At 45.4% G+C, this 25,214-nt stretch overlaps 1 protein-coding gene and 1 long non-coding RNA gene across 2 annotated transcripts; one reads left to right on the forward strand and one right to left on the reverse strand.

Moving 5' to 3' along the window:
- Positions 1 to 9,861: 9,861 nt before the first annotated feature.
- On the forward strand, positions 9,862 to 17,405 carry LOC147011874 (uncharacterized). Its single transcript, XR_015051754.1, has 3 exons — positions 9,862 to 10,149; positions 10,233 to 10,278; positions 16,869 to 17,405. It is a non-coding gene; the product is annotated as an uncharacterized LOC147011874 (long non-coding RNA).
- Positions 17,272 to 24,850, reverse strand: NTPCR (nucleoside-triphosphatase, cancer-related). Its single transcript, XM_085857344.1, is given in 5 exon segments — positions 17,272 to 17,510; positions 17,734 to 17,928; positions 24,410 to 24,503; positions 24,634 to 24,805; positions 24,808 to 24,850. Coding segments are annotated over 5 exon segments (579 nt in total). The 5' UTR covers positions 24,839 to 24,850; the 3' UTR covers positions 17,272 to 17,423.
- Between the last annotated feature and the right edge of the window lie 364 nt (positions 24,851 to 25,214).

Genomic DNA, 25,214 nt, shown 5'->3' on the forward strand with positions numbered 1-25,214 from the left:
ACATCACACACTTTGTCAGCAGCGGAGCTTAACTTCTCCATGGTTGAAAAGGAAGCTCTCGCATGAATTTTTAGTGTAACAAAGATGCATCAGTATCTCCTCTGTCGACAATTTGAACTTGTAACCGACCACAAACCATTGCAATCCCCGTTCTATGAGAGTAAGGGAATTGACCCACAGGCCTCTGCACGCGTTCAGCGTTGGGCTGAGAAGTTTGCAGCCAATGACTATTCTATAAGGTATCGTCCTGGCAGTGATAAGTTCTTTGCTGATACTTTGAGAAGATTACCACTACCAGTTAACGTGGGTAATGTACCTGTACTAGTGGGGCAGATAACAGCAATTTTTGAGAGGAATTGTGCAAATGATGATACAAGCATCAAATTTGGCACATTTGTTCTCCAGGGGATTCTAATCAAATCTGCCTGATTGTCCATTTGAAAATCCAAATTTAGAAAAAATTGAAAAAAAAAAAAAAAACTTCAAAAAAGTCAAGATCACGAATCAATGTTGGATGCTGGCTGAGATTGGTGAATGTTTCAGAAACATCATCAAAGACGTTCCAAGTCTGCCGTGCAGTTTTCTTCCCTTTACCGCGGAAGGCAGACACGACGTCACATCCAGTGAACGCATGGAAGTATGGGATCCCTCCAGCTTTCTCAGGCCCCATTGCAGAAACTCCCTCATGGACTGGAATCCATCGTGCCTTGGCTCCTTGGCCAAAGGCAATCCACATGTTCTCAACACCTAGTTCCTGTAAGGATGGCAGTACAGATATTGCTATGACTAGAACGTCCGTGTCATTAGCCTTAATTATAATGGACTTGCTACCATTCGTCGTTGCATCCCTGGCGTGTACAAATATTTGAGTGTCAGCTTCTTCATGACAACATGGAGACACAGCATCCAGTGACTTCCTTGTGTTGCTAGTGGCATCTTCTCCTTTTTTGACAATGACTGTGCTTGTCGTCTGTGCTTCACACATCTTTTCCGCAAGGAAGTGAAACAGCTCAGTCTTGTTGCTGTCATCTCGAAGAAAGCTTCTCCAGTTACTTGGGGTCTTACTGGTTCCTGTCACTCTTCTTCTGATTCCTTGCCCCCTTTTCGACCTTGCCTCGGACTTCAGACTTGACTTCTTGTGCACATCAAACACTACGTCCACCCTCTCGTACCTGGCACCATAGGATTCCACCTTTGGGATGATGTCTTCTTTAGCATAGTCATCAAACATCTTTGAAGTGCGTGGAGGTAGGGCATTGATAAGTGCTGAGCCATTAATGATGACTGCATCTCCCCTTGGTTCTCTGTCTGGGATGTTTACTTGCGCTTCAAGAATTTCAGCCAGCTGTGACTTCAAATTGTTTTGAAGTTTTTTTTTTTTCTTCAAATTTTTCAAAATTTGGATTTTCAAATGGCCAATTGGGCAGATTTGATCAGAAAGCCCTGCAGAATAGAAATGCCAAATTTGATGTTTGTATCATAATTTGCACGATTTTTCTACTATCTACTTCACTATACCGGGAGAAATGTTTTATGGCAATGAGTGTGTTTGACTGTCATAATGCACCAATCACTTCCAAACAAATTGAACAATGGACAAATGTGGACCCGACCCTTTCTATGGTCAAACAATGTGTTATCAGTGGCATATGGTCAACTGTACCCTATGAATTCCACGACAAATTGAGGCCGTACCTTGCTCGTAAAAATGAGTTGTCTTTATATTCGGGTTGTCTGCTGTGGGGCAGCAAGGTCATTGTACCGCCAAAAGGTCGAAACAAGGTGTGTGATGAGCTACATGAATCACATCCAGGGATTGTAACCATGAAGTCAATTGCCAGGAGCCATGTTTGGTGGCCGGGTATAGATGAAACTTAGAGAGCTACGTTCGCCATTGCTCCGTGTGTCAGGTCACTTCCCTGAACTCACCTGAGGCACCGCTTCACATGTGGTCCTGGCCTTCCAAACCATGGTCTCGAATCCACATTGATTATGCTGGTCCATTCTTGGGGAAGATGTTTTTGGTTGTTATCGATGCTCATTCAAAGTGGATTGAATGTTTAGCCTTATCATCCTGTACCAGCGAAATCACGGTTGAAAGTTTACGTGCCGTGTTTGCCACTCATGGTTTGCCAGATTGTGGAGTTAGTGATAATGGCTCATGTTTCACCAGCGCTGTGTTTCAGGATTTCTTGAAACAAAATGGTGTCAAGTACTATCGCAGTGCTCCCTTCAAACCTGCTTCGAATGGTCAGGCCGAAAGAGCTGTCCGAGTGATCAAGAATGGTCTCAAAAAGGCAAATGACGGTTCTTTTCTGCAAACCAAGTTATCACGTTTGTTCTTGACATATAGGATACGTCCGCACACAACTACTGGACGCACACCCGCAGAAATGATGTTTGGTGAAATGCTAAAGACACGCTTAAACCTGATTCATCCGAATGATTCGTCCAGGGTTGCGGACCACCAGTTTAAACAGAAGTGGTACCATGACAGGACTTGAGTTCCACGTGCCATCAATGTGTTCGATCCTGTTTTTGTGCTGAATCCCGGCCATGGATCTAAATGGATCATTGGTCATGTTCTAAATAGAATTGGCAACTCTTTATTTGTTGTGGAACTGTCCAATGGACATACAGGACGTAAACATATTGTGACGTCCACGGGACTTGAACAGTCCCGCCAACGTAGAATGAGCCGAAACGATGGAGGCGGTTTATTTATTTATAACCCAAACATGGCGGTTCTAATCGCTCTACCGCAAACAGGACGAGGAAGGTGGCACGAGTCACTTTTCACTGAGTTGATGATGTTTATTTGTTTTTATTATTACCAGAAATAACAAGACTCAGCAAGAAGAGGGATCCGGGGCGATTCGACGGGATGGTGTGGGATCGGGCATTGGGAAAAACACAGACAATTCCAATGAATATACAGTTCTCAATCCCTCTAAGGTGCCAAGCATACACACACACACACACACACACACACACACACACACACACACACACACACACACACACACACACACACACACACACACACACACACACACACACAAAACGTAGCTATTTCTGGTGGTCAGGCTGGACCGTGGTGTGGACGCAACTGTCCCTGGATCGGCATCGGACGAGCTGGCCTTGCTCTCATCAGGGGGGCAGGAGAAACCGTGGTGCTGTCGACCTCCTGGTCTTGGCCCAAGTCCGCTCACAGCCGCCAGGGAACCAGTTCTGACGCCAAGTTGCGAGCAGGAGAGGGAGGCAGGTCCGCCCGCCGTTCGACCCCGTACTCCGAGTCAGCAGAACCCCAGAGCCAACCAAGGTGAGGCACGAGGCTCGGCAAGGCTCCAAGACACGATCAAGAACACGATCGAATCAGCACAACAACAAGGATGCTCCCCGCGCAACAGCCTCCCCACCAAAAAAAACACGATCTTTTGGTTGTAATCTTCTTCCTCTTCCTTTTCGACCCCGAACAGAACCTTTTTATCCTTGGTCCTCGTCACTTCCAATCGAGCCGTTTATTGGCCCACCGCCATCGCCTTCCGCCAATCGTGATCACGGGGCGGAGCCATCCGCTGCACTGTCCTGTGACGTCACGGCTATTCTCCAGAGAATACCAAAAGGGGTTTACGCAGACACACTTACCCTATCCCGTGTCCCTATCTAATTACATGACAATTATCATTTCCCCCCTTGAAGAAATGAACATTTACTAGACAACTTATCACCACTGAATTGCTACTTATTACATCGAGATCCTGGTAAACTCGAACAGCATGGCATACCTAATTAAACATCCTAATTACCCTTTGAATGCATACCCCCCCGCCCCCTCAAACGTAACAATATTGACCAGCTCTGCCTGAGGCATTGAGGCCAAACTATATTTGAGGTTTGCCTGAGGCCAAACTATATTCAGCCCTTTGAGGGTGATTCCCTGGTGTCTGTTCCGATTGTGAGCCAAGTGTCTGAGCACACTGAGTCCGAGCCCGATAGTGGTGTGGTGGAGCCTGCTCCTCCTCCTTCCTCTCCATCTCCTCTTGAGGCTGCCGCTGTCGGTGTTCCACAAGAACAGTCACCCATCTTGCGATGCTTTGCTCGCACATGCAAGGCACCGGAGCGGTTGAATTTGTGATTGTACCTAGCACTGTTGTATAAGTGTTGTTGGGGGAAAAATGTTGTGCATAATTTTATTTCGGGGGAAATGTTGTCATCTATCTATATACTGTATTACGAAAACTCATTTTGTATGTATGTATGTATTGTTACGAATCTACGCCCGCCCGGCGTGCGAACGACCGCGTTAACTAATAGCGGCCAGTTCGCCCACCGAACGAGCAATTCAGTCGTGACTTTCTGGAACAACGCCAGAAACCAGTCACGGGTGGGTCCTTAACCACCCACCACGGTCCAGTCCGTATTCTACCCACGCGAAATAGGGTCAATCGCCAAATATCGATATACCGAAGTACTCGCGTGGATAACCTACCGAGGAACCGTACCTTGGCGGAGGCCTGCTTGGACACGAACCGCTTAAGCGGTCCATTCCGTTCTAGGATAACCGAGCGGGTATTATCGCCAGACCCGATTCTATTTAACGGTTATGTAAAAACCCACTACTATTCCGAGAAACAACATGGCAGTTCAATAAGGAGAAAATGACACGACGAGCGGGGTAACATTCACACAAGCACATTTATTTCTACACACATATACAAACAATCATGCAGTCATGCAGGTGTGCAAAAACACGTATACAGTCAACAAAAGCAAAACACGCATGCAGTTGTTTTACGAAGACTGCGGGACGGGGACAAAGACACGGGAAAGGACAAGCACTACAACCGTCTATGTTTTTTCATGTACGTACACTTATGCGGTTTTACTTACGGACTCGGCGCCACATCATGCATTCAAAGAAAAACCCCAGGAAAAAGACCCCCTCAAAGACAAGGGAGTCAGACTGGGCCCGTGGGCCTTTATAATCTGGGGCCTTGGTGACCGAAAGGGCCCCACAAGACCGTTACAGGTTACCTGCACCCTCGTGGTGCCTTGATGGGGTGGGTCACGACGTCTCGTCCGCACGGCAGCTCGCGTAGCCGCGGTTGCGCTCGGGCCTTTCGCGTGGCCGGCGAGCTCTCTCCGGCTCTCCTCACATGAGCGCGCAGGTTCGCGCAACACCGCTGGCAGAGCTGCACCTCCAGTCCGCATCTCCTTCGCGACGCCCGGACTCTCCACAGACTGCAAGCTCCAACGAACGGGTCGCTCCACGGACCGCTTCTCCACAGGCGAAGACCACCAAGACTTCTCCCCGACTCCTTCAACCAAGACCACGAGAAGAGCAGAGGAGAAGAAGAAAAAGAAGAAGAAGAAGAAGACCGACTTGGCGCTCGGCGTGCCCTTATGTTCCCCACGCTCCGCCCCTCCGCTCTCACCCCACCCTCCTTCCAGAAGGGAGGCGTTTTCCACTTCCAACCCTCTCGCCCCCCCCTCGCGGCGCGCGGGGAACGAGGAAATCGTTGCGGTGACCCTGCAGCCTCGGGACATTCATTCCCCCAAAATCAGGCCCCCAACCTATTTCACCTTTGATCTCTGGCTCGAATCGCACCTCCCCCATACCAAAGCGCAGGAAAAGCAGGAGGGAAAATCCACGCGCCATCGGAATACCTTCTTATTTCCCATGGCATTATTGGAACCCCTTGTTCTTTTTCCTTGGTAGAGACGGTTTTATAAGCGGAGAGGGTTGCCGCGGGGTTGTGGAGAAGGTGATCGGTAGTGGGCATAGCGGGGAAGGTGGTTAGGTGATTGGCGTAATTATGGTTGAGGTGATCAGGATGGCATGGTTTGTTGAGAGGCACATGTGGTTGTGGTGGTGGAAGGACGGGGGAATGAAGTGGTTGTTTGAGAGCGATGTTGGTGGTGGTGGTCCCAAAATAACGATAGTGAAAGAAAAACGGCTATCTCAAAGATCACAGCCCTGTGACACGAATAAATCCCATTAAACAACGGTGGGGAAATCTAACTGAACTGAGGACCTTAATGGTGTTCTGCGAATTTCCACAGCCGTAACAGTATGTATGTATGAATGTATATGTATGTTCCCAAAATACAGCAAAAATGGTACACGAGAGCGCAAAAATTTAGGGCCAACTTGCTCACCATTCTCCTGCGGTGTGCAGTATCGTTTCGTTAAAATCGGGTAATGAAAAAATTATTCAAAAATCAATTCCCGATTCAGTGAAGTACTCTTCTGGAGTATTTGATCAAGGCAAACAACCTCAGCAGTATAGTTCGCTGGAGCTATCTTTTTATTAATTTATTTTTTGAAATGATTTCATCAACTCCTGTAACAAGGGGAACCCTCGTCTAGTATACCACTAAAACTCTCATCTTGTATGTATGTTTGTTCCCAAAATATAGCCAAAACGGCACACGACAGCGCAAAAATTTTAGGGCCACCTTACTCACCATTCGCCTGCGGTGTGCAGTATCAAGTTTCGTTCAAATCGGGCAACAAAAAAAAATAAACCAATGTCACCTGCAGGGTGACCCGTATCTTGCCAAAAGGTGACCACGTGTGACTTCTTTAAGGTCACACTGAGATTAACAGAGCTGCTATCCACCAGGAGCGACTCCTTGAGGAATATCTGCCTACGAGAGATTCCGATGAGAATCGTTCTACAGAGTAACCATGAAAAATATGCTTTTGCCTCATAATGTCACCAAATGACGTCATAATGTCTCAAGCTTGACATATCTAGAAAGCACTCATCGAGGTGTTCAATTTGAGGTACTACATGATATGGTTCCTAAAACTTGAAAATTTGACCTTGGGGTCAAATATGTTTGACCTTTGGCGCTAACCATGAAGGTCAAGGCCAATCGCCACCAAAAATTAATCAGCTGAGCGCCAGACCATGAACTATATTCCCATGAAGTTTAAAGACGATCCGATCAAAATTACTCAAAAAATAGGGGTTTCGTCGACTCCCCTGATTTGCGACAAAGTGACCTTGACCTTTGACCTTGACCTTTGACCTTGACCTTCAAAATTTTGTGCACTGAAAGGGACCTCTATATGCCTCTGATATGCGAAGTTACGAAAATTTCCAATAATAACTGTGCTCTGCAGAGTGATTTATACGTGATTACAGACAAAAAAAAAACAACAACAACAAAAAAAACATGTGAAGGTCAAGGCCAATCGCCACCAAAATTAATCAGCTGAGCGCCAGACCATGAATTATATTCCCATGAAGTTTGAAGACGATCCGATCAAAATTACTCAAAAAATAAGGGTTTCCTCGACTCCCCTGATTTGCGACAAAGTGACCTTGACCTTTGACCTTGACCTTTGACCTTGACCTTCAAAATTTTGTGCACTGAAAGGGACCTCTATATGCCTCTGATATGCGAAGTTACGAAAATTTCCAATAATAACTGTGCTCTGCAGAGTGATTTATACGTGATTACAGACAAAAAAAAAAACAACAACAACAAAAAAAACATGTGAAGGTCAAGGCCAATCGCCACCAAAATTAATCAGCTGAGCGCCAGACCATGAATTATATTCCCATGAAGTTTGAAGACGATCCGATCAAAATTACTCAAAAAAGGGTTTCCTCGACTCCCGTGATTTGCGACAAAGTGACCTTGACCTTTGACCTTGACCTTCAAAATTTTATGCGCTGAAAGGGACCTCTATAGGCCTCTGATATGCGAAGTTACAAAAATTTCTAATGATAACTGTGCTCTGCAGAATTATTTATACGTGATTACAGACAAACAAACAAACAAAAAAAACATACAAGCTGACTAACATATCTTGCAAAAACTTCGTTTTGGCAAGATAATTATTAAGAAATCAATACCCGATTCAGTCAAGTACTCTTCGGAATAATTTGATCAATGCAAACAACCTCAGCAGTATAGTTTGCTGGTGCTATCTTTTTTTGAGGGGGGAGTGGGACTTTGGGGAGTGGGACTTTTAGGAGTGTGGGGAGTGGGACTTTGGGGTGTGGGGAGTGGGACTTTGGGGAGTGGGACTTTGGGGAGTGGGGAGTGGGACTTTGGGACTTTGGGGAGTGGGACTTTTAGGAGTGTGGGGAGTGGGACTTTGGGGTGTGGGGAGTGGGACTTTGGGGAATGGGACTTTGGGGAGTGGGACTGTGGGGAGTGGGACTTTGGGGTGTGGGGAGTGGGACTTTAAGGAGTGTGGGGAGTGGGACTTTGGGGTGTGGGGAGTGGGACTTTAAGGAGTGTGGGGAGTGGGACTTTGGGGTGTGGGGAGTGGGACTTTGGGGGTTTGGGGAGTGGGACTTTGGGACTTTGGGGTGTGGGGAGTGGGACTTTGGGGGTTTGGGGAGTGGGACTTTGGGACTTTGGGGTGTGGGGAGTGGGACTTTGAGGAGTGTGGGGAATGGGACTTTGGGGGTTTGGGTAGTGGGACTGTGGGGAGTGGGACTTTGGAGTGTGGGGAGTAGGACTTTGGGGTGTGGGGAGTGGGACTTTGGGTAGTGGGACTTTGGGGGTTTGGGTAGTGGGACTTTGGGAGTTTGGGGAGTGGGACTTTGAGGGGTGTTACAAAAAAACATGGGTCCCAGGACCAAAAGATAAATTACACGATAATTCGGCATCCATTGCAAAAAGGTGTGTGTGTGTATGTGTGTGTGTGTGTGTGTGTGTGTGTATGTGTGTGTGTGTGTGTGTGTGTGTGTGTGTGTGTGTGTGTGTGTGTGTGTGTGTGTGTGTGTGTGTGTGTGTGTGTGTGTGTGTCCACGTCGTTGATTGTTATCTCCATAATTCAGGTTTCAGAATGTGAAACGGAGCCCTCCCAGGATTCGAAATATCCACCTTCGTTTTGGTGCAGGATCGTGATTCATGGCCGAGGTTTTGTTGTTCTCAGAGTTTTGTCCCAACCCCGATCTGAATGTCGGTGTGTGTGAACAGAATGCCTCAAAAGGTCATGGACGGAACTTGGTGGACCGGGTGGGTGTGCGACAATGACGAATCGATGATCGATTTTGGTGAAGATCGGGATACGAATTTTTTTTTTAATGATTCTTCGCCCATTAAGAGATCAGGCCAAAAGTTCTGACAAAACTTGGTGGACGAGTGGATTAGTTGACAACAAACCTCCTTGGACACGCAATGTTCGCTGAAACCTCACAATCCACAACTCATTTGAGTACATAATATAAAGCCAATGAAACCGAAACGAAACGACAAGTACAGTACAGTACAGTACAGTACAGTATTTCAAAATACAGTATGACATTAGAATTTCATCGGAGCCATAAAGATCAGTTATCCAAAGTACAAGTACAAGTACAAGTACAAGTACAAGTACAAGTACAAGTACAAGTACAAGTACAAGTACAAAAGTATATATATGTATATGTATATATATATGTATATATATGTATATATGTATATATATGTATATATATCGAATAACGTGTAGAAGTTTCGGGCTTTGTTTGCTTGTCAGTTTAAAAACGTACAGAGCTCAACTTGATGGAACCACAGTCGAGCTTGCTATATATCTCTTGTACATCTCAAGTAGCTATACACCTCAAGTTAAAATCAGATTTACATAAAAGAAATATTCATGTAAAATCTGGTTTGAAAACACGTTTACGAGTAAAACAATAAAAGGGACTGGAGACGAGTAAAAAAAAAAAAAAAAACAGACGTATTATACAACAAGGGTCGTGAAAATCAAGGAGAAAGTCATTAATTTTGTGGATGCATCGATCTACCGTATATTTATTTATATTTTTAAGCTATGGTGTTAAGACTGAGACAATCGGCCACGAAGAAGAAAAATAAAATACTTTTGGAAGTGGAAGGAGACAGTGAATTGTGTGAGATGAACGTCGCTCATGAATGACGCAATGTTAACCCGGAAGCACTAGGCTGTAAAGCGCGCGCGCGCGCGTGCGTCTGTGCAGTGCCGGTGAGTCACGTGCGCGCGACTCTGAGCGAAGTTTCACGAGTCGGGATGGCGGAGTTTGCGGCCGCAGGCGGCGACTCGGGCCGAGCTGGCGAGGCGGCGGTGTCGGACGCCGTGAAGCTCAGGAAGATGATTGACATGACCCGAGCAATCACGGCGAACTTCGCGAGAATCAACGCGTCATTAAAAAAGTGAGCGCTGTTTATCCTGCGACCTGTAATCTCTGCACCCCGTTCGTCCTGACCCTTCTTCATTTGTTTTTGTCTCTGTGCAGGATTCTTGCTGACAAGCCTGTCGTGGAAGATTTAGAGCGAATCTTGGTGAGAAAGCTGTTCGCAGCATACTTAAAAATTGGACATTTAAGAGGCGTCACGTTGAAGCCAAAGATGTTTGTGTGGTTACCATCGATCTATAATTCCAGCGGTGTGCGTGCGTGCGTGTGCGTGTGCGTGCGCGTGCGCGTGCGTGTGTGCGCGTGCGACCGCTGTTTCTCGACAGCCACTGGTCCAATCTAATTGAAACTTGCCAGGTATATTGCTGGGGACCTGTGGATGTGCCTTTTCAAGGTTTGATATTAATCGGGCAAGTGGTTCCCAAGTTATGGCCATTTATTTACCAAACCAATGACGGGACACGGTGCTATGCCGTCACAATTCTTCTTCGTTTGATATGACGTCACAATTGACACTGGGGGACCTGAGTATGTGCCTTTTCAAGGTTTTGATATTCTTCTTCATCCGTTTCAGCTGTTTCCCAAGTTCCCATTTATTTACCAAACCGATGACAGAACACGGTGCTATGACGTCACAATTATTTTTATTTTTTTTGCACTTAGGGCCACACGCTAGTTAATATTATTATTATTATTATTATTATTATTATTAAAGCATGCAAGTTCTCTGGCTTGAATTTTGTAGATGAGAGGAGAAGGATGGTGGTCTATGTATGTATTCACGGACAGGTGCTTGATGTTGCTGTGAACCAGCCCGGCGTGTCTCAATATGTCATCTTCATTCTCATGACCGTTTCCTCTTCGTGCCAGGCCCCCAGAATCTGTCTTTTGGTCCTGTTTGTGGTCGAACCTAAAATATTCACCCTATCCCATCGGGGTGTGTGCCCTGCCTTGAGACCGTGTTGGGCAATGGCAGACCTGTTGGGAGAGTTGTGCTCCAAGGCCTTGCGGTGTTTAGCAATACGCTGGCCTAAGGTCCTCTCCGTATCTGTGGTGCCATGTGGTTGTGGAGCCCAATATGTGTGAGAGATGGAGAGCCAGCCACCAGCCCAAAATTGCTCTCTAACGCCAGCCACCAACTGGGAATAATCCTCCGTCATACAAAGTCCTTCCTTGGCCCACCTGAACTGCTATTCACCAACAAGGCCTTCATCCACAGCTTGATAGAGCACTGCTCTCTCCTCCTCTCCTGCCTTGCACTTTGCTCAGCTTGATGCCGTGGAAAGCAAGGCCTTCGGGATTATTGGAAACGAGTCAATTGAGCAGGATAGCTGAAGTGCCCATCTACGAAGAGCACTTAAGTACTGTTCTTCTCAAACTGCTCATACAACCATGTTGTGTGATCGTTGTATTATTGATTTGGATTCAAATTAAATTATTTTGTGTACACACAGATGACTTGTGATCAAAAAAAAATTCCAAATCCATTGGGACTATACTCTACACAGAGCATTGGTGCTGCCGAAGCAGTCTCCTGGGCTATTGGGCACAATCCTGGACAGGTCGTCACGCTGACACAGGATACTCGAAGGATTCGATCATCCCAGCAAGCTGGTACTCATTTTTGCCAACCTGGCAAAGGATGACAGGCTGAGTCGACCCACCTGGTATTAATTTAACTGGCAAGCGAGATTTGAACTCTGGTCCCGAGGATCCCAAGCCCACCATTAGGCCAACACCAGGCATGTGATCAAAAAGTTTGGTGAATAGTGCTGTTACTAAAGGCGCTGTCACACCTTGACGATTTAGCCAGCAATGGCAACGTATAAACATGTATGTAAAACGTTGGCGTACGCTGAAATTTTTTTTTTTGAAGTTTTGGTCGTATTCATAACGTGTTGGTCGTATGCATAACATATTAGTAACGGGCACAGAACGTTTCGTTGTCTTGTAGATAACTTGTACCAATGAATGCTTAACCTGTTGTCAGCATTCACAACCTTTGCCCAACGATAGTTTAACTTAGGCATAGCGCGCTGCACGTATCGCCGACGAACTCATGGCGTAGCCTGTTAAAAAAACCTGCCGCTCGCCGATTTAAATTATAACCGCCTGAGAATTGGATGTGTCAACATCGCAGTCACACCTTGACGATTTAGCCACCGTCTGCCGACCAATGAAAAATGTGTCTAAAAACGCTGGCACACGTCAAATACGGTATGGGTAAGTTGTGTATACATTAAGAGCACGCTGAAAAACGATGAAGTACGCTGTCGTATTTCGTGGTACGTTTAGTACGTCGTGAAATTTCAAGCATGCTGAAAATTTTACGACTTACTCGCCGTATGGCTCACACGTTCCGCTATGCTGGGAATAAGTTGTCGGCACGATATGCGATCGTTGACACACGTTCCTTGTAAGTTACTCATAAGTCGAAACATGACGAGGTAATGTTTAGCATACCCGAAACTTATTTTCTCCGTCAAGGCACATTTTCTTTTGTTCTCCTTGGTTCCGTGAAGGCACTTGACGAAATATCTGTTGTTGTTGTTGTTGTGTTTGTTGTTGTGTTTGTTGTTGTGTTTGTTGTTGTGTTTGTTGTTGTGTTTGTTGTTGTGTTTGTTGTTGTGTTTGTTGTTGTGTTTGTTGTTGTGTTTGTTGTTGTGTTTGTTGTTGTGTTTGTTGTTGTGGTTGTTGTTGTTGTTGTGGTTGTTGTTGTTGTTGTTGTTGTGGTTGTTGTTGTTGTTGTTGTGGTTGTTGTTGTGGTTGTTGTTGTTGTTGTTGTTGTTGTTGTTGTGGTTGTTGTTGTGATTGTTGTTGTGTGTGTTGTTGTGTGTGTTGTTGTGTTTGTTGTTGTGTTTGTTGTTGTGCCTGTTGTTGTCTCTGTTGTTGTGTCTGTTGTTGTGTTAGTTGTTGTGTTTGTTGTTCTGTGTGTTGTTATGTCTGTTGTTGTGTTTGTTGTTGTGTTTGTTGTTGTGTTTGTTGTTGTGTTTGTTGTGTTTGTTGTGTTTGTTGTGTTTGTTGTGTTTGTTGTGTTTGTTGTGTTTGTTGTGTTTGTTGTGTTTGTTTGTTTGTTTTTTTTTTTTTTTTTTTTTTTTTTTTTTTTTTAGTCTATCACGAATTTTAAAATATATTCGGACATTTGCTTTTAAGTTTCGACGTGACAATATCCTCAAACAGAAAATATTCACAGAGGAGGAACTAAGAATAAGATATGAGCAAACTGAAGAGGCAAACTGACGTGACGTAACGTCACGTGACGAAATATCGGAAGTTATTGTTTTTTTTTTTGTTTTTTTTTATAAACGCTGCCAATACGCCATTATACGGTAGCTGTAAATTAGAAACACGTTCAGTTAAGTTCTGTGGTTGTCCGGAAGACGTAAATTAAATACGTCTATATGCGTTGGAGGTACGTTACACATAGGTTCAAAGCACGTTACTCATAGGTTAGAAATAAGTTTTGGGTACGCTAAGCATTACCTCGACATGTTTCGACTTATGAGTAACTTACAAGTAACGTGCATCGACGTGTGTGAACGATCGCATAACGTGCCTACAACTTATGGCCAGCGTAGCTGAACGTGTGAGTCATATGCTGGCATACGTCGTAAATTTTCAAGCATGCTAAAATTTGAGGACAACCGCAAAGTACAACGATGAAAGCCAGCGTACTATGACATATGGCAGTGTTTTTCAGCGTGCTCTTAACGTATACAAACTTACCCATAACTTATTCGACGTGTGGCGGCGTTTTAGCCCAATTTTGCATACGTTCAATCGTCAAGGTGTGGCAGGGCCTTAATGAATGTGTGAATATAATGGCAGCAAGCGCTTGTACGCTGTTATTAATAACTAACAAAAAATTTTTTTTTAAATAATATAAAAAAATTTGCTCTGCATTTAAAGTGCTTCTTCATTAAAAACTTTTGAGTATTATCTTTAAAAGAAAGGAAACAATAATTAGATATGCCAAGTCGACTTCTGGCTAGAAAGATTGCAAATGTATCTCATGAATGCCCCACCCTGGAGCAGTGTTCATACAGAAGCTTTTGGCCGTTTATTCGTTCCCAAAGGAGCTTCGAGAAAATTCTTCAATTGCTTCGAAAAGCTCCATGAAATGCTTTTAATACTCAACGAGTAGCGCTTGTATGTAGATAAAACGTAGAATGGGCTTTGTCACCGATGGCTTCATGGCTCTTATGAATTTCGCAACGCAGTAGAAGCTTTACAACACGATGAAAGCTTTACAGAGAGCCCAAGCTTTTGGCTTCCCAGAATGCATATCCACAGCTTCTGAGCTGCGCCAAAAACACCTGTTCAGAACATTAATGGTTTTTTGAGTCTACTGACTGACATTACAGTGACCATAATTGAGGTCAGTGGGTAGGGCTTATTTTGTTAACCCTCTGACTTGCCAGCTCGCAACAAACGCCATTTTATTACACGCCATTGCGCTGTAGCATTGCTTTGTGTGAGCATGTGTTTGTGGCGTCTAACGCTTTTGTAGAAAATGTCAGTTTGGGTCACATGCAAACATAAAATTTTGTTTTAAAATTGGCAAGACTGCTTCAGAAACACTTAACATGCTCGTAATGATCGACACTGATTGAAGCTATGACAAATAAGACCGTTTTCAAAGGTTTCAGGAAGGAGATGAGTCTGGAGGATGATGAAAGAAATGGTCATCTATCAACAGCACAAACCGATGAAAACATCGCTCAAGTCAGCACCGTCATCCATGAAAACTGATATTTAACCATCCGAGAGATCGCGGAAGAGACAAATCTTTGTCTGTATGGCCTGAACAGAACCAGAAGATGTGACCATGATGCATCAGCACAAAGTTCATTCTGTAGGATGACCCACATCTTCATCAAAGAGGGCATATCATATTTCCAAGATTGCCTCCAAAGCCACATGGGCATCCTTTGTCGTGCAAGGTCTTTCTTTGATGACCAACAAGGCCTTAATTTGCATATTGATGGATGACTGGTGCTCCTGCCTCACACCTTACCTTTCTTGATGCTGTGGAAAGCAAGGCCCTCAAAATCATTGGGATCTCCCATGATGAAGCTGTCCAGATTGTTTTGTATCACAGACAGTTTGGTCTCTCAGTATTCTCCCACTTCCTTTTTGGTCTTGCACCCTCTACCTTCTTCGCCCTGTCCTTCCCAGGTTTCTGCAGGGTGCAAAAGGTCTGTCAGTAACCCCCCTCTTGTTAATTTCCTCAAATCCGGGTTCACTGCTCATGTGTTCCTCTTTACTCTGGCATGTTCAACCAACTTTCCCAGTCTGTTTAGTTCCCTTCTTCCTAGCTTATCTCCCATCCATACTCGATCACTTCTACCCTAAATTACCCCCATTCCCAAGCACTCTTTTCCAGGTTATTGTTATCCCACTTTCTCACAAGCCAGCATGTCATGAACTTTTATCCAAACCACTTTACATTCACACCTGGTGTCGGGTATTGAGCACCGTGCTTGTTTTACCTCCTTCATTCCCAGGATCTCACATCACAGTTCATTTATCGCTTCTCGAGTCTGTGCTTGATGGAATGTTTCAATAAAAGTGTAAACTATCATGGGACATGGACACTGAGGTTGTTCCCTTTATTATTTCCCTCCCTCCCCAAATTACATGCCAAGTGTTTGATATTCCAATTTATGTTCGATGTACATCTTGGTATAAAACCTCTGTCAGCATTTTTATTTCCTGACATGTAACACGTTAGTTTATTTTACTCACCGATTCAATCAAAAGTAGTGGGACGTTCTCCAATTACCCACAATGCACAGCATTCTTTGTCCATTGAATGGAGCCCTTTAAACCCACACCATGTTCTCCAACAACAGCTGAACATTTTGACAGCAGGAGAATGAAGGATCCCTTTTCCTCTCCATCTGTGATTTACCATCCTCGGTCATTGGTGCTGCCGAAGCAGCTTCCCGAGGAAGGGGTATGCTGGGTGGTTTGCCATTGTCTTCGCAGCAGTATTTGAAATTTGTTTTGTAATTTCTTTAAGGTGCTGGCAACAGCGCACATACTCTTCATGAAGGACACCATGATATCTTTAAGGTCCATAAAGAGGGTTGAAAAGAAGTCCAAAATGAGAGGAGCCAGAAGAATAACGTTTCGCACAACACCCCCTGAACCTTAATGTGGAATATGTTGCAACACACTCTTCATAAATGGATCCAGTTATGCTGTATACTAAGAAATTGCATGTAATCCCTAACAGTCCTTAATGCGAGGTTCCCACTGTCGTGCGATCCGTTACGAACGCCATGATTGGCCATTCATAGCTGATCATGGAATTTCTCTGAAAGCAATGTGCGGCACGATTGAAATCATGGTCTCACAGAGCGTGGTTTGTCTTGTCTAAGATTGATCCCGATCACGATTCAATACGATGATCCCGAATGACAATTGATCGTAGAAAAATTTTGAACCGTTCAAAAATTTTCCACAATTAACACAATTGCCACGCCTGATCTCAAGATCTGATAGGATTACCACGATTAGTCCACAATTTCAATTGTGCCACGCATCGTGATAGTGGGAACCCAGCATTATTTCATGACCATGTTAAGTATGGAAAAAGCATTACTTTGTTGTGAAACCGTAAACTGAATGAGCCAACAAGTATTTTTTCAGTTGGAGGAGGAGGAGGAGGGGTGGTAACACCTGATTATTATTATTATTTTTTTTTTCTCTGACTTCATTTGTCATTTGCAGAATGAATTTGTCAGCAAATGACTTCAGGACGACAGAATGAAATGCTTGTGCAAGATGAGAATAAACTTCTGTAAATGATATTTTGCTTAAATCTGTTTGCTTTCAGATTGTATGCCTGGTTTTATTTTTGGTAGAGCCAATGGTTCAATGGATGCAACACTTCTGCTGACCTGTGGGTTTCCACCATTGCCCCCCCTCCAAACCAACAGATTATGTAATGCCATAAACAGTACCAACATGGGGAAGTTTAAGTGTTTTGATTTCATGTGAATGCAAACGATTTCTGAACTCCACATTAAAAAAAAATTGCTTTCTTCTATCCCCATTTTTGCCTTGTGTGAAAGTGAAGCACAGCCAACCCAATTTGTACCTTAAAGCCTGGCACACAGCATTTGAGACATGATTTGTGATTCATTTGGCCTTTTAATTGCACAGACGTTGCAAGGATTCTGGCACATGAAATACAAAGTAACAATGCCATTTGTATGGAATTCTTTTGTACATAAACATTCGTAATAAAGTTGTTTTGATAAACTACTTTGGTCGAGAAGCATTTCAGATGTCTTTGCCTGTCCTCTGTGTGCAAGCTTGAATGGCATCAATGACATCATTCAGAATGGAGTTGCGGTTTTCTTTCGTGATCTATTGACAGGAAGCGGCACCACATTTTAGGACTGTTTATCAAAGTTATTCCTTCCAGTGGTTTGCTTTTTTATTTCAAAAAAATCTTAACTGAGTGGTTAATTTAACTTTAAAAAAATCTTGGTCATGAGGATAGTGTGGAAACAAGCTTTACCCCTCCACCACATTACAAGGAAGATTTAAAGATTAACAATTATATATGTTTAGCCAAAGTGCAACTTACCATGAATAATTTAACATCTTGCCGGTTCCGAACCATTTCTACAAATTCCGGAGACCTGGGCCGTGGGACGGGTAGTGTTCCCACCACCGTGGTTTCTGGTTGGTCCAGTAACTTGCCCACGACACTTTGGAAGGTGTGGCTGAACAGTTCCATCCTTCCGATCTCGTCCACTATGCACGTCTCGTTGCTGGAAACCTGTCAACACCACGTTTGATGCATTTCATGAATCCAAAGGATGAACTCATCACCTTTTGCTCAACAATGCTCATTTACTTGATGTTAAAAGCAGTTGGAAATATGGGAGAGTTTGTATCATCTTAAGTTGAATATAAACTTGAAAGGAAGCAGCAGGATGGACACTTGTGTGGAACATAGCCATTCAAAGTAAGCTAATAAATGGACTGGAATTTGGAGCACGGGGCGGAGGGGGGAGGAGGGGAATGCAACTTGTACTGATACTAATGAAGGCATTCATTACCAAGAGCAATACGATACATCGCTGCACGCATGGGGTATAAAACTTTTCCCCTCATACCACCCCGTACATGTAGGGTGTGGCTCTGGGACAGTTGAATGCAGATTGGCTGAATTGAAACCATATACAGTGCATGAAAATGTTACTTACTGCACTTTTGTCAAGTTTCCCCTCAAAAAATTGATGGCAGCACCAGCAAACCTCTCCACCCAAATAAATTATAATAATCCTACTTTTAATTGGTCACTGCCTTTGACACAAACAGATTTTTATTACAGACCCTCGGCATCAGAAAGCTACATATATCGAACAACCAGTTTCAAATGGAGAATCTCAGCACTATTAGAGCATTTACATTGCATCCGAGGTGGCAATTAATATGAATTGTTGCTCCCACCTTGCTGGCTCGATGACAGAAGACACGATTTGCATTTTCGCCATTTACATCCCTACTGGCAACTTGCTCGACAATACGTCACAGCAATGAGGGAGGCACAGTGACAACTTGGAATGCACAAAGTATCGAACTATTGCTGCAAGTTTGTACAACAAACGGTTTTGGAGGCTGGAGTATCCACATAAATATAATTACCTTCAAGCTCAAACATATTGTTATGGTTGTGGAAATTCACAGAGCACCATATAGGTCCTTAGATCAGTTATTTCTAAGTCTGTGTTCAGATAGATTTCCCCACCGATGTTCAAAGGGAATTATTTGTGTTACCGGTCTGTGATCTTTGAGGTAGCCGTTATTCTTTTGCTATCGTTATTTTGGACCAACCGCTTTACAACAACCACCTCCACCACCAACATCGCTCTCAACCGCTTCACAACGACCACCTCCACCACCAACATCGCTCTCACAACCGCCTTCACAACACCAACCACAACCACCTTCTCCACAACACCAACGACAGCCATCATCTCCTAAACCACATCTCCCCCAATAACCAACAACGAACAACATTGCTTCACCTTCAACTCCGCAAACGCCGCCATCTTTGCACCAGCCACGGCAAGTTCCCAGCAAACAGACGCGGGGGTTTCCTCGTTGTGCAGGGCCGGTGATCTCCACAACATCCGCTCTCCTTTGTGGGCGCCAGCGACTGATTTCAATCACGTCCGCTCGCTCCAAGCTTCGCCTCGGAATTCGGATCAGGAGATCGAGGGGGGTGGAGCCAGTGGGGGTCAGAGGTGAGAGCGGAGATCAAACCTTGCCTCACGGATCCCTATAAAAAAGCGTGCAGAGCGCCAAGCTCGCAGTCGGTCTGGGTTTGGAGTGGTGTGAAGAGCAAGGTTCGAGTCCAGTGGAGGTCAGGGTTCGCCAAGGAGACGGGAGCTGAGAGCGCGGCCAAGCCTGCCGTGTCGCGCAGAACTGCGCGTTCGTGTGCGGGATGTGGGGAGAGCCGGAGAGAGGTCGCCAGCCGGCACCGACCGGTCCAAGGTGATCGGGCTTCGGGACAGTCCGAGCGGCGCTGAGGGACAGACGGGCTCTTAAAGAGAGCATCAACTCTAAGAGAGCAAAAGACCCGTTCGTTCCTCTGAGGCGTTGCCGGCTGGGCCCAAATCACCAGGCCGTCGGATGAGGACTGGGCCGGACCGCGGTCACACCAGCTGTCGTGAGGACGGGACGTCGCGGGTCTCCCCAGCGAGGCAACCAGCCTGGCCTCTGAGCTTCTGCGGTCATCACAGCTCCGTGAAATAAAGACCCAAGAGGTCCAGTCTACCCCTAGTCTTTCCTGGGGTTTTTCTTTGTTTCTTTTGAATGAACGTTGTGGCGCCATGTCTTTAGGTAGAACTGTACAAGTGTACGTAATTAATAAAACGGTGGTAGTTCTTTTTCTTGCTCACGTCTTGTCCCTACCCCCATTCAGTACGTGCTTGTACATTGCATTGCTTTTGTTTGCCTCGCCTGATTGCATGTGTTGTGTGTGCAAATAAATGTGCTTGTGTGAATGTTAACCCGTTCATCGTCCTTTTCCTTCATTGGACTGCGGTATTGAGTTTGGAATAATAGCTGGCTTTTTAATAGCCGATAAATAGTATCGCATCCAACGGGGCTGCGCGATAATACCCTGCTCGGTTATTCCAAAATGAAGTGAGCTGCTTAAGCGGCTCGTTTCAAGCGGCCCTGTTGAGGTACAGTCTCTCGGTAGTCTGCCCGCGCGATTAGGTATATCGGCGATTGACCCTGTAGCACGTGGGTAGAGTGTTGACTTGGCTGTGGTGTGCATCCACAACACACCCGTAGCGGGATTTCGGCGTTGTTCCGAAAGCTGCGACTAGATTGTCCGTTCGTGGGTGAGAGCGGCCGACATTGGCGAGAAGCGATCGTCCGCACGCTGGCGGGCGGAAATCCACAACAATATTTAAGAAGGAACGATGCAGGTCAGGGGGGTTTTTAATTTTTATGGCTGGGAAACTGGGGCAACAGGTGGGAAATTGGATCCGTGTAGCCATGCTTTGAGGCTTTGCTTTCAGACAGCGAACCACATGATGTAACACTCATGGTGCATAATGTTGGTTACCTTTTCTCCTGTACCTCTCTGGTGTCTAACCCAATCTCTTCTCCACAGAAATTTTGCCCTCTCACACCAACTCCCCTGAACGAACTTTGCCTACACCTGCAGCGTGCCTTTTCTAAACTGGCCATGGGTGTAATCCACCTCAGTAGAGCTAGCTTGTTGCTCTGACCTTTGCAAAGAGTCCATCCCACGATGGGTATGGACTATTTCATACCGTCATCTTTCGCCATACTCTGCATACAGAACAAGTCAGCCAAACCAGGCAATAACAGGTTTAGAATTAAGGAAAATTGAAATCAGGATGACTCAGCTTAGATTCCAGGGCGTTAGTGTTTTGATAAATTGGCGAATAGGATCACATGGGAAGGGGGGGGGATATGTTAATTGCTTATGGCCAGATTTAACCATCCCCACTTTTAAAACTGGAATGGCACTCGGTAGAGCGCGTACCTCCACTACATAATGCCTGATCCATGAGAACATGTCAGGCCCATTACATTTTTGAAATATCATGCTATATTGTTACGAATTTGGAAGCTTACTGCACTCAACATTCAGGTCCCTATGGAACAGTTATATCGGAAAGTGTGTGTTTATAGTTAGGGCCCCCTTCCTGTGTCTTACGGGAATTACATGTGTGCGCTGCGGAGATTTGTTTACAACAAACCTCCTTCGCTTCACTTCACACACCGACGCCATGGCCCACATGCGTTTTGCCACGTACGTGGGCGGAGATGTCCATCGCCTCAGACCGGGACTCCACCCAGGAAGGCAGGGGTGTGCCCCTTGTCCAATCAGGCCACAGATAGACTTTCCCACGGCACCCCGGCCAATGGGATTGAGATTGCCAGAGCGACCTTTCCCATGGCACCCCGACCAATGGGATTGAGGTTTCCACAGAGAGCGACTTTCCCACGGCACCCTGGCCAATGGGATCGAGATTGCCACAGAGAGCGACCTTCCCATGGCACCACAGCCAATGGGATTGAGATTGCCAGAGCGACCTTTCCCATGGCACCCCGACCAATGGGATTGAGGTTTCCACAGAGAGCGACTTTCCCACGGCACCCTGGCCAATGGGATCGAGATTGCCACAGAGAGCGACCTTCCCATGGCACCACAGCCAATGGGATTGAGATTGCCACAGAGAGCAACTTTCCCACGACGCCCCGTCCAATGAGGGTGGAGAGCGCCTCAGATGGCGATTTGCTCACCCTGGACGAAAAAGGAATATAAACGCCAGACTGAGAGCTCTGGAACAATTCTGTGGGTGGTGAGCAAAGGGTCGTGGTCATCATCATTGTGTTGCGGGTTCGAGTCCCGCTGCGCTGGATTGTCTAAGACCACACGAGGTGGACAGGTCAAAGCACAGGCTCTGGTCTCGAGCTCACCTGTCCTCAAGCTGGAAGCCTTCAATAAAGACCCGACGGGTCCATTTCTGTGTGTGGGCCCGTCTTTAAGTAGCAACTGTAAAAGTGCTTTTGCTTGTACATTGACTGCATTTCTTTAGTCGTGATAACTCTGCTCTCTGTGTTCCCCTCCCTGCCTATTGTAAATAAATATCCATTTTGTTAGATGCATCAGCTCGTTTGTGTTTCTATCATTGGTTTGCCACGCTGCGAACGGGAACTAGGAGGCTTCATTGTTGCCGAAATCATGCAATCGGCCCGGCAGGAATCTGGTACTCTCCGCTCGGGGTACGGCTCGGTAATGGCCCGGATCGCGCAGATCCTGCCGAGGGTGAATTTCCCCGGTAGTTTGGACGACGTGGGTATTTAAGTAAATTGAAATTGGCAATCGACCCTATCCCACGTTGGCGATCTTCGGTCCGATAAGGGACCCGTCGGCTCCGGATTTATCCGGGGTGACGACATATAAATTCCGGGTGTTCGGTGGAGCCGACTCTACTGCTCCATGTAGTTGTCGTGCTCGCCACCGAAACTCGGCCCCACAACAATATATTGTTTTTGGCCCCATCTCTAAATGGTGAAGAATGACTTTAAAAATTAAATAATTCTCATATCCAGTTCCGGATTCGGATCTTCACCAAAAGCGAATCAATTCGTCCTTGCCAAACACCCAACCTGTCCACAACTTTTTGAGATATCCTATACACAGACAAACAAAGGGGTAGAAAGGTTAAAATGGACAGAAAAGTTACACACGTATTTAATAAATATCAAATCGCAATTCATACACTTTATGGATGATGAGGGATCAGCGATTGCTTGCTCAGCCAGCCGATCCTTATCAACAGTTTTGTTGGAGTGCTTAAACCACTTTTGAGTGCTCTACAATATTCACACCATCAATGAATACCATATATCGATCGACTTGAACAGAGTTCAGGGGCCACGCGTTTGCGTTGCCCCCCCCCCCCCCGATTTGTCATGTGGTGCGTCAGTCGTCATGTGGTGCAAGTTATCACAGATAAATACATATACAACGTTTCGTTTTTAAAAGTTTCTTCAAAATTTTTTGTAAGAGTGCTTGGAGAAGCCACTTGGCACACGCTCCTCATGCTTCGATGGCGATACCACGATTCAATACCGGGAGTTCGGAAAGTAAAATAAATAAGATGATTAGAATGAGTTAAAAAAACAATGTTTTCAGTTGTGACAAAGCAGTGAATCGCCACATCACGGCAAGATAGCCGAGAGGTACACACGCTCACTCTAAGCTGCTGTCAAGCCTGGGTTTGAATTCCAACCCAGCTATAAACTGTCATCCCGGTGCTTCACAAGCAGGGTGATTCATCAATGTGTGTGTGCGCCATCTCTCGGATGGACATTAAAATTGGGGTCACATCTGCCGGAATCCCCCCCCCACACTTTTTCCTCCTCTTGCACTCTCCCCTCCCCCTCTCGCTTCAGGGGACTGATAAGGACCGACGATTTAGTGTTGAATTTAAAACTGCTTCTACATAGGGTACCGTGTATGAATCAGATTTGAAGCGAGTCGACCGGAGGGGTGCAAAGGTTTGTGCATGTACGAGCATGCATGCAGGTAGGTAGGCCTTTGGCAGGAAGAGAGCGTGGCTTTTAAATGCTCCCACCTGGTTTTATATGGAACTCTGCGGTTAAAAAGAAAATGTTGCTGTTTGGGCGCATTTTAATCGCCCTTCTATTCCCCTTCCCCTCACACTTACCTCCTCCCATGGATATCCCCCAGCGGTCTCTGTGTGCTGTTTTAACGTACACCATTTTATTCAATCCTGTACCCCCCCTCGCTTCTCCACAAGTTCCATGACCAAATGTAAGTCGAGAACCCCCTCCTCTCTCACTTACCTCCTCCCAAACTCCCCCCCTCCACCTCATCACTTCTCCCTCCTCTCTTTACAATCCTCCCCACTCCTAACCCCTCTCCCAGAGTGTATAGCGACGTTTGGTGAGGAAATGCTCTCCCCCACCCCTTCTCGCTCCGCTCTCCCTTTAATATTCCCATCAGCGAAGTGACGGGTTGTAAAATAATTCTTTGTTAAGAAGGAGGTCCATCGTATGGATATTTTTTATGCAAATGAAATGTTCAAAAAGGCTTCCTGTTTCCTTGAAGCATGTGTCCACAAACACGACACCTTTTAATGAAGCCATCGCACAATTTGCATTTTTCAACATCAGACGACATGTATCAGCTTCATTCCGAAACAGTATCACAAATGTAAAAAGTTTGTGCTTACATTTAATAACAGGGGGATGACAAGTTGTTCAAATGACTTGACATCTACAATGTACGGACCCACTTTAAAATCCCCGTGGGCGGCCGAGAAGTCACTGCAGAAACAAACAGAACACCTCAAACATTTTGTTACCACCATATTACCCCTCGAGCCTCATTCAGGTCATTCATTACTGAACATGGGAAAAACCAAAACACACAAACAATGGTTTTCATTTGCTGTACCTGACACGAGCGAGGGGGCCTCGCCTCCCTGCCAACGTGACAACATCAAATCCGGTCCTCCGTCCCGCCTGCCGCACTTCCTGAGTGTAGAATCCCACAGCAGGATGGTCAGAGGTTTGAAGAACTTCGCACACCTTCTGAATCAGCGTGCTCTTTCCAACACCTGTCAGGGGCACATTAATACTTTATGGAAGTCATTCATCATGTGGGTTCAGCTCACACTCAAGCTCAGCATTCTGCTGCTATAAAAAGGGAGAAAATAAAAATAATTTGATTCACGTTACGCAAAGACTCTCATCTTCGCAAAGCTTTAACAGCTCTGTACATTACAAGCTGATTAGTTTTGCTCCAGAACCATCAATTCTGGCATGTATTGTAGTGCATCGTATGGTGAAACAAAGGACCAACATCAATCCAAGTGGATCAATGAAAGACGGAAAGTTTGTTATTCATTGGCTTTCAATTAAGAACAACTCATTTGTGGGATCGCAAAGCTGTAATTGAAAGAAAGTAAGCAAATAGGTATTAAAAGCAATACAAGACAAATTATATAAAAAGAAAAAACAAACTCCTTCTCCAAA

This window comes from Eptatretus burgeri, chromosome 15 (genome assembly GCF_056783735.1).
Source record: "Eptatretus burgeri isolate ZD-2024b chromosome 15, Ebu_testis_v1, whole genome shotgun sequence".
Lineage (NCBI taxonomy): Eukaryota > Metazoa > Chordata > Myxini > Myxiniformes > Myxinidae > Eptatretus > Eptatretus burgeri.